This window comes from Anastrepha ludens, chromosome X, assembly GCF_028408465.1.
Source record: "Anastrepha ludens isolate Willacy chromosome X, idAnaLude1.1, whole genome shotgun sequence".
NCBI lineage: Eukaryota > Metazoa > Arthropoda > Insecta > Diptera > Tephritidae > Anastrepha > Anastrepha ludens.
Genome location: NC_071503.1, coordinates 97,553,166 through 97,563,834, shown reverse-complemented (window position 1 = coordinate 97,563,834; position 10,669 = coordinate 97,553,166). Strand labels below are relative to the sequence as shown.

General features: G+C 34.3%; 1 protein-coding gene across 1 annotated transcript; it reads right to left on the bottom strand.

The window, feature by feature from the left end:
• Nucleotides 1-9,039: 9,039 nt before the first annotated feature.
• Nucleotides 9,040-10,065, bottom strand: LOC128870402 (uncharacterized). The gene is made up of 2 exons (XM_054113016.1): nt 9,223-10,065; nt 9,040-9,150 (listed from the first exon to the last, which is right to left on the bottom strand). Exons 1-2 carry the CDS (start codon nt 10,063-10,065, stop codon nt 9,040-9,042), a joined length of 954 nt encoding a protein of 317 aa, XP_053968991.1.
• Between the last annotated feature and the right edge of the window lie 604 nt (nt 10,066-10,669).

Sequence of the window (10,669 nt, the reverse complement as noted above, 5' to 3'; positions counted from 1 at the left end):
TACATTTTCTAAGCCTTTCGACGAACTTTTAACTGCAATTAAGTTTTCACGGCTTATATGGCCTAACCTTCTATGCCACAGTGCAAAGTCATCATTATATTTACATAGCATTGTACTTTCTTGGTTAATTTTACAATTTAATTGATATAAGCCATTAACCAAATTCGCGTTTGCTATCAATTTATTTTCGTCGTTAAAAATCTTGCACACATCATTTTCGAACAATACTTTATTTCCTCTCTTTGCCATTTCACTCACTGACAATAGGTTTGCACAAATATTTGGTACATAATCTATATTATGTATAGTGGCGTTGTTTTTGTTAGGCATAATCACATTAGCGGTACCTGTGTATTCAACTTTCAATTTACCATTGCTTGCAAGTGAAATTTCTTTATCGCTCTTTAGCATATTAACTAATATGTTTTTGTTATTAGTTAAATGCACAGATGCGCCTGAGTCAATGTACCAATTACTGTTTGTATTTGAACGGTACTTTTCATTGTCTGCAAAGAGAGATGCAAGAAATCCGCTACCATTAGTATTGTTGTTCTTGTTAGTACTTACGTGCGTTTTTTTATTTGGACAGTTACGACTAATGTGACCAAATAAATTACAAGAATAACAGCGAATCTTTTTCTTGTTGTTGGTTTTTTCACATGCATTACATTATTTTCCGTATGCATGTCAAATTTAATATCTTGTAACATCAAATTTTTAACGACGTCGACGCTCAGCTGCATTTTGGAATTTTCTACAGCTAAAACAAGCGCCCTATATTCATTTGGCAATCCAGCCAACATTAATAATGCGACAATTTCGTCACCTATCTGCACCCAGCATTATTCACCTTCAATGCCGTCATTACCATTGCGTTGATATAATTCTGCGTAGACTCGAAATCCTCCAACTTTATGTGAACAAGTTGTTTCAGCAATTCCACTTTTCTCGTCAACCCGGTATCCTCATAAGCAGCAACCAAAGCATCCCATGCTTTCTTTGCAGTTGTTGCTGTTGAAATATGGGAAAAATTGCACGATTCGATCATCATGGTGATCTCCGCCAAAGCTTGCTGATCCCTTTCAATCTCCGCTGCCGTCGCATTGACACCTAGACTTTGTTCGACCGGCTTCCAGCACTTCTTGATAATTAAATAAGATTTGGCCAGCCGCTTCCACGTGTCGAAATTTTCTCGACCACGCAGCTTTTCAAAAACTAAAGCTGGTGCAGCCATTTTATTTAATTTCGTTGCCAAGAGATTAAAAAAAAACAAAACGCACAAGACTCTAATAAAAGTATTATTAAATTAAAAACGCTTATTTTTTCCGTGTGTAATTTTTGCGTGTCAAGTCGCCCATAACCTAATAAAAGGGGTCTTTCTTGTTTTAAGTCTACTTGAGCAATTGACAATTCGCTTTATTTATATAATTCATATTCACGTATGCTTTATGCTACTAAAGCAGGTATGTTATTATTACATGTTTCCTTATTCTAGTATATTTCAACATATGCTACTAAAGCAGGTATGTTATTATTACATGTTTGCTTATTCTAGTATATTTCAACACATTTGCACCTATCTTTTCTCAAAAAAACATTAACTGCTGGTGAACTTCGCTATAAATTAATTTGTCAAAATATCGGCTTCGGCTTAAATTTATTAAAAGTAATTTGCACATCAGATGCTCTACATTTACATTTGTTAAGAGCTTCAGCAAAAACATATATATGGATAAATTCTGACCAAACAGTACTACAGCCTATTGATTACACATTATTAGGCTATGAAAAAAAGATGGTAAATTGTATCCACGACAATTGACGAAGTGACCATTACCGGAATTGTTAATTCAACCCTGCAAATGTACATCTAATTGTCAAACAAAGGCGTGTTCTTGCAAAAAGTTACAACTAAATTGTATTTAGTTGTGCAAATGTATTAATAATAACTTCCAAAATAAAAGAGATTAATTATTTGTATTTTTTTGTATGGCTTATGTTAAAATGTTCTTTTTCCTATTAAATCATTTTTTATCAAAAATATGTGTTTTATTTTTAACGTTTTTTTTTATTGACTAACTAAAATTATCTTTTATCATAAGAAATAATTGAATTTTATCACTAAAACAATTATTGAAATGGTTTCAAAGCACTTGTTCAGTCCATTTACTTTAATACTAAGGGGGTGGTAAAAAAAAAATGGACATTAAATCTCCCGGCAACATCCAGAATCATAATATGCAAGCTTTTCTGAGTTCAAAACTATTTATAGAATGCGGTCCTCACATTTTGCATACTCAATGTCCTTTAGCGCCTGCACTAAGTAGCAAATTTGCTAACAGCATTTGTGTTGCTTTGAAATAATGTATATATACACTTAGCGACAAGTAAGAAGACTAGCAGAGTTGAGAGCGAAAAGAGTGTGCTTTGATTTTTAAAACTAGTTTCTCAGATTTTGTGTTGCTTTTCTTTGACTTGTTTTTAAGTACAGCTATAGCAGGTCATGATTTTTTCGTTTTGAAGTCAAGTGCACTTTTAAAAGACTTTTTACTTGTTGTAATTTAGGAACATTTAAGTGATTTGCGGTAATGTTTTTTTTTTTTTTTTGATATATGCAACTAGTTTATGCAAATATTATACATTTTTTTGAAAGAATGTTATGCATATACATATATGAAATACCACTAATTTCGGTATAATATAAAATTTTTTAGTCTTTGTCTTCATAATTTTCAGGGATTTTCGCTTCGTAATATATAATATTAGCTATATCCACTAAGGTTTAAATATTTTTTTAAAAATCAAGGTTGCATAATAAAATTTTTTAGCACGTATAACATATGTATATTTATATATATCACACATAGTTTTTAAGGCCTAAGAGGCTTTATATAGTTTCAACACTCTAAACTTGAATTATGAATTTCTTTAACTTTTTAAATGTTTTTATTTTTTTATTTTTTTTTTCGCGCATATAAAGGACTTAAACAAGACCTTATAGTCTAAGAGCTGGCTACATGAAAGTGCCCGAATCAGGTACATGGCTAATTTATTTTTAAAATAATAGTACTAGTGTAGACGAATATAAAAATGAATGTCTGCCATTGCAAAACTGGGGCGCAAAGGGGGGATACGTAGTCAAAGGGGTGAATTTTGGGTGGGAAAAAATTCATAAGGTACAGGGATTCTATGTACGGGAAAAGTTTGGTTATATATTTGAGAAAGTGTAAAAAAATTGGCAGACATTTTGCGAGGGGCTAACTAGCCGGCAGACTGCGCTGAAGATTGCAAAAATTATTGTAATTAAAAAAAAATCATAAGGTACATGAATTCCAATTATTGTATTTTAAAGTTTAAACATTCCAAAAGTCATTTACAAAACGGCAGACAAAAAAGTGAGGGCTAAGGCCGCGGCAGACGACGTTAAAAAGTGCGCTACACATCAACATTTTTAGTCACATTCGCAATCGGAATCTGATTCGGACGTGATATCTCCTTCGCTATCGCTATATTCATCTTCATTTGATTCGCTTTCTGCATTAACGTCTTCATCGCCTGTAACAAAGCACAAAGCAAAATGATTTTTAGACATTTAATAGAATGGAATAGTTATGTATATGTTCTGTGGATAAATATATTACCTTCGTTTGTTCCAGGATCAATAATATCTTGTATTGTACTAGGCAGCTGTGGTCCGTCGATCCATTTAAATGTATACTTTCCCTCTACTAATATCCATCCGCAAGTTTCTGGTCGTAAATATGATGGAATTTTCTTATGAGCATTTTTCCATATTGTAGCAATATATTTGGTCCGCAATAAATGCTGCGTTAATTCAGCCTGGCTAGGAGGCAAAGTGGATGAGTCAAAATTCTGCAATTTTTTTTTCCTGGAAAGGTTCCTCCAAATCGTTGACCTTATAGGTTTTTAAAAATAAGGCGAATCGTGCATCATTTACGGAGCTCAACAACGGAAAGTTGTACAAATTACAGATAAACTTTTCAAGAATCGGGAAAACAGCGGTTTCATCACAGTCTTCATGTCCAATTTGACCGAATGCTTTTTGTAAGTCTTCATTTTTCTTTAAAATCTGTAAAGGACGTTGCTTTCCCTTGCGAAATAATGCGGGATTAAAATCGCAGCCAGTTAAAGCATGAAATCCTGGCAGAGATTGACACATTATCTCGCCTAACTTTTCATGCAACTTCGATACGTCAATTATTCGTTGCTTATTCCAAACCCCTGTTTGAATATAAACTTTGCTGATGTGTTGTACGTGAATCATATTAGCCAACATAATAATTAAAATATCCGTATCTGAGCATTTTATTAGAATGCTCGCTGTTGACTCGATATTGCACGCATGATATACTATTTTTGAATCCGCCTCTTCATGCAAATCGAGAGTAAACTTATCATTTTTTGAAAATAATATGCTTTCATTCACAGCTTCATATTGATAACAGTTATCAAAATTGAGTAGCACTTTTTTATTTTGAAAGAATGGAATTAATTCTTGATTTTGCCAGTTGACGATTAAAAATTTCACGAGTGCCTCTTTGAAAAAGCTATTTCGGAGTTCTTTATTAAAGTCTGATGGTCTTGATTGTTCAGGTCCAGAAATCACGTACATACGATTACCAGAGGAACCGCTTCGCTGAGATCTTTCGTAATCTTTGATAGAAGGTGATCAATATCTATCAAAAATTACATGAGTTTCACGGGCTGCATTGTTAGTCACCATTTGAAGTATTTTTTGGAGGTACTTCCGAATGTTTTTGGTAAATCCTTGATACAATGTATGAGAAAGAATCCGTCTATTAAACAAATGTCAGTGTAGCTTGGGGCAGCGAAGACACTCAGAGCAGCGAAGATACTCGGAGCAATGAATTGTTTAATATTACAACTGGACGAGCAGCATCGAAAGAAGTGAGCGACTTTTTATTAAATGTGGAAAGAACTGGCCGTGGTTTAAGAGAAAAGTTTATTTCTGAATGTGCTGCGTCTGATGATCGTTTCGAATTAACTATTAAACAAAATAAAATACTGAATTTCGCTACTTCAACCCAGAAAAGATTTGTCTCGATAAATAATAAAGTTCAAGAAGTACGACTACAGCGTGACTTGTTCGGCCGAATGTTAGCTATTTCAATGAATGACAATGCTAATGTTGAAAAAATATTTACTTATCCTCTAACATCCGTTCCAATGTGTATGTGTCACTTGGATGGATCGATTTATAAAACAGATAAATCTGTTTTGTTGAAGTCGTTGGAAAAAGATGTTCAAAGTACAGCCCCAAGCTACACTGACATTTGTTTAATAGACGGATTCTTTCTCATACATTGTATCAAGGATTTACCAAAAACATTCAGAAGTACCTCCAAAAAATACTTCAAATGGTGACTAACAATGCAGCCCGTGAAATTCATGTAATTTTTGATAGATATTGGTCACCATCTATCAAAGATTACGAAAGATCTCAGCGAAGCGGTTCCTCTGGTAATCGTATGTACGTGATTTCTGGACCTGAACAATCAAGACCATCAGACTTTAATAAAGAACTCCGAAATAGCTTTTTCAAAGAGGCACTCGTGAAATTTTTAATCGTCAACTGGCAAAATCAAGAATTAATTCCATTCTTTCAAAATAAAAAAGTGCTACTCAATTTTGATAACTGTTATCAATATGAAGCTGTGAATGAAAGCATATTATTTTCAAAAAATGATAAGTTTACTCTCGATTTGCATGAAGAGGCGGATTCAAAAATAGTATATCATGCGTGCAATATCGAGTCAACAGCGAGCATTCTAATAAAATGCTCAGATACGGATATTTTAATTATTATGTTGGCTAATATGATTCACGTACAACACATCAGCAAAGTTTATATTCAAACAGGGGTTTGGAATAAGCAACGAATAATTGACGTATCGACGTTGCATGAAAAGTTAGGCGAGATAATGTGTCAATCTCTGCCAGGATTTCATGCTTTAACTGGCTGTGATTTTAATCCCGCATTATTTCGCAAGGGAAAGCAACGTCCTTTACAGATTTTAAAGAAAAATGAAGACTTACAAAAAGCATTCGGTCAAATTGGACATGAAGACTGTGATGAAACCGCTGTTTTCCCGATTCTTGAAAAGTTTATCTGTAATTTGTACAACTTTCCGTTGTTGAGCTCCGTAAATGATGCACGATTCGCCTTATTTTTAAAAACCTATAAGGTCAACGATTTGGAGGAACCTTTCCAGGAAAAAAAAATTGCAGAATTTTGACTCATCCACTTTGCCTCCTAGCCAGGCTGAATTAACGCAGCATTTATTGCGGACCAAATATATTGCTACAATATGGAAAAATGCTCATAAGAAAATTCCATCATATTTACGACCAGAAACTTGCGGATGGATATTAGTAGAGGGAAAGTATACATTTAAATGGATCGACGGACCACAGCTGCCTAGTACAATACAAGATATTATTGATCCTGGAACAAACGAAGGTAATATATTTATCCACAGAACATATACATAACTATTCCATTCTATTAAATGTCTAAAAATCATTTTGCTTTGTGCTTTGTTACAGGCGATGAAGACGTTAATGCAGAAAGCGAATCAAATGAAGATGAATATAGCGATAGCGAAGGAGATATCACGTCCGAATCAGATTCCGATTGCGAATGTGACTAAAAATGTTGATGTGTAGCGCACTTTTTAACGTCGTCTGCCGCGGCCTTAGCCCTCACTTTTTTGTCTGCCATTTTGTAAATGACTTTTGGAATGTTTAAACTTTAAAATACAATAATTGGAATTCATGTACCTTATGATTTTTTTTTAATTACAATAATTTTTGCAATCTTCAGCGCAGTCTGCCGGCTAGTTAGCCCCTCGCAAAATGTCTGCCAATTTTTTTACACTTTCTCAAATATATAACCAAACTTTTCCCGTACATAGAATCCCTGTACCTTATGAATTTTTTCCCACCCAAAATTCACCTCTTTGACTACGTATCCCCCCTTTGCGCCCCAGTTTTGCAATGGCAGACATTCATTTTTATATTCGTCTACACTAATACTATTATTTTAAAAATAAATTAGCCATGTACCTGATGCGGGCACTATCTATGTTGCCAGCTCTCCGTCTATTAATGTTCTTATTTTTTGGCGCTTTTTTCCCTCGTCGCCATTTAGGTTTCCGGTTCCTGGTTTAATATCAGGAATAAAAGCATTTAATTTTTTGTCAAAACTTCACATATATTTTATTAACATAAAAATAGTTGACATCGACTTATTCCGACAATATATTAGACGAAGACTGACTCGACTTGCAACTCTCTAACATTCTCTAAGCGATCGATTTATTTTTATTACACTGAGATTGAGAGTGAGTTGATATGAAATAAGAAGATTGAAAACCAGTATATTTAAATAACACTAATGAGCTGTTTAGTACCATAGGACGATAATACATAATTTGTTAGAATGGTGGTAGTTTGTACATATATTTATACACATATGTGAGTATGCGCGTTAGGCTTTCTGGATGGATATTAGAATATTTTCTCGCCCATATGTGTATGTAAATAGTTCAGATTTGACTAAAGAGATTAAGTACATGCATACATATATGAATGCATATTCATATCCAAGCAAAACCTGCGTGACCGAAACTCTAACACAATTAAACTTTTTTGTATGTTACAAACACATATGCACTCGTATTTGTTTGAAAATCGGTTCTCCGTCACCTCTGGAAAATGTGTGAGCAGTAAGCAAACTTTATTCATATATTTTTCGTCATTTTTGCATCAGCAAAAGTAAATAAACACCGTAGCCGAATAGCTTGGTTTGTGACTACTATTCAGAATTCACAGAGAGAACGTCAGTTCGAATCTCGGTGAAAACACCAAAATTAAGGAAAACATTTGTCTAATAGCGGTCGCCCCTCAGCAGGCAATGGCAAAACACAGAGTATATTTCTGCCATGAAAAAAAGCTCCTCATAAACATATCATAAAACAAAATAAAATAAATGTATAAAAAAAATTTTTTTTTTGTGATTCTAACCAAGGGTTTTGGATCGGAAGCCCACATTGCTAGCCGCTCGGCTATCGCACTATGCTGTCGGCGCTGGCCTACAAGTTATTTTGTTTGTCGCTACGTTTTTAATGTAACTGGCACTGAAACGAATCCATATGTATAAAAGGGATAGAAAATCACACGTACACAAAGTTTTTGGCACGATTTTCCCAACGCTCTTAACAAAGTGATTGTAAATAGCAATGTTTGGTGACCGTTTAACGGTCACGCGTGTCGGTAACGTGACCGAGACTCTTCTTGCTGGGATGCATTGCCTTTATGGCTGTTTTACATGTAAATCAATTCAAAAGAAGTAGGAATAATTTTATATAGAAAATAAATTTATAAATAACAGGTACTAGAAAAGCTGAATACACTATTTTAAATCAATTCTAATTAAGCCAAATATAAAAAATGAAATAAAAATATCGAACATAGAAAAATACTTAAGGGACTTGAACCTGAGTCAAATATGGGACGATGTACTGCATACACGACACGTCTTTCACGATTGCGCTAAACTACAATTACTAATGAACTTTTCTAAATCACTCATTTATGCGATTCGCAGTTTTATATATATATTTTCTGCGTTAGTTGAAAGTTTGTATGCATATGTATGTGTGTATGCGCGTTTGGCTTTCTGGACGGATATTAGAATGATATTTTCTCATCAATATAATTTGGATTTGATGAAAGAATTAAAGACATACATATGTACATATTTTCTGTTTTGATTGATTTATATAAAAATCAATCTTATGAAATCCCTTAGTAGTGTGGTAAACGCAGAAAAAATCTGAATTCCTGTCCTAGCGTGGTAAGTAAATATAGAAACCCTCCACTAGCGTGGTAAATATCTGCAATCCCCCACTAGTGCGGTAAGTTGAGTTTGAAAATCCCTTAGTATGAATCTACAAATTAGTACTCGAAAAAATCTCATTTAACATTTGCTCCTTCTCATTCCATTAACATTCTCTGGTATAAGTATTTCGATCCGGTGGAAAATTCAATTTTTTCTGGAGCAGGGGGCATATTTTGCAACTCAATTTTCTGGAAACCGTCCACCACCTGAAAATATATAATAATAAATAATTAAAAATGGTTGACAATTATAATAAATGAGTGATAGCAATAACTTACAGGAAGAGTTTCACAAGTTTCGATTTGACGGCTCAGTTTTCTGGTTGCCGATCTTGGTCCAGTGCTGGTTGATTTATCCAAAGCTTCAAACAAATGCCGAAACGGAAGTTCGTTGAAGTGTAGAAGGCAAACAAACCAATGCAATGGTCTTTTTAACAGCAATTCGAATCGTCGTATAATTCCACCGTGTGGGCCAGTGTTTGTTGGCTCACCGTCAGTGCATATTCCAATTAATGCATCCAGTGATATATTTTTATCGTTGAAAAAACCATTTAATTTGGTGGTTTTGTATTCAGCGGTTTCATGTTCCAGTCTTACGTAACAAATCAATTCAGAATTGGGTTCTCTCAAAATAACAAGATGAGGTTCTTTTACCATCCTAGTATGATACTTCTCATCAATTTTATCTATTGTTAAAGTATCATCTTTTCTGCCATCGAATGAAAACGCTAACAAATTGGTATCATCTAACCGTTTGCGAAGCACTTCTTGTCTGCATTTCTCTTTTTCTCTGCGAACTTTCGTTTTATCCATGATGAGAGGTTCCCCATGCTTATGTTTAATTTTAAAATCTTGCAAAAGAGCGGTTCCCAATGCTGATGCTACTCTGTCAGGCACACCAAATCTGTCACATACCAAGGTAAAGTTAAAACAATCGTATCTCTCTGTGTATTGTGAACTTGTGCTTCTATCCATATCTTCTTGAACCGGTGGCGGTGCGTATGTTGAATCATCGGGATCTTGGTATGTTGGCATTGATGACATAGACGTTGCTCCTTGCTCTTCAGTTTCCATCACAAATGCATCCATTGTTACTCTTCTCTGATTATGTTGATCGTGCATGAACTCTTTGAGGCGTTCGGGAACCCAGCCGCATGCACATGGAGCTGCCTTCAAATCGCATTTACATATTCCCGTGTAAAAAATTGTTTCCAGAGATGTTACATACTCTGTAAATTGTTGGGTGTTGTTTCTTCTCTTGATTTGCTCTTGATACTTGTCAAGCAATTTATTCAATTTATTAAATTCACTTCAGCATTATTTCCATACCGAGTTTTTCCCAAATTCCAATGTACTTGAATAGTGAATGATTTATGGGAAAACTTTTTTTGTTCTGTTTTAGCACGTTCGCTTAAGTAAAAATAATATCTCAAGATATCCGGATGGGTTGGTAAATTAAGATCAGTTAAATCAGTAGACACACCAAAAACAGTAACATCATGCTTGGCTATAAGACTCATTGGGTTTTCGATAGTTGTTGATGTAGTTGCTTCATTTTGCGGTGTAGAGGATAGTGGATTCATTGCAAACTTTTTGATTTGGAATGGTCACTTCACTTATTATTTTTTTTTTAAATAGTTTTTGGAGTTTACTCCTTAAGAAACGATATAAAGCGTTTTTCAGTAAGAGCGCTTCAACTTTTGAACTTTTTTGAATAAAACACAAA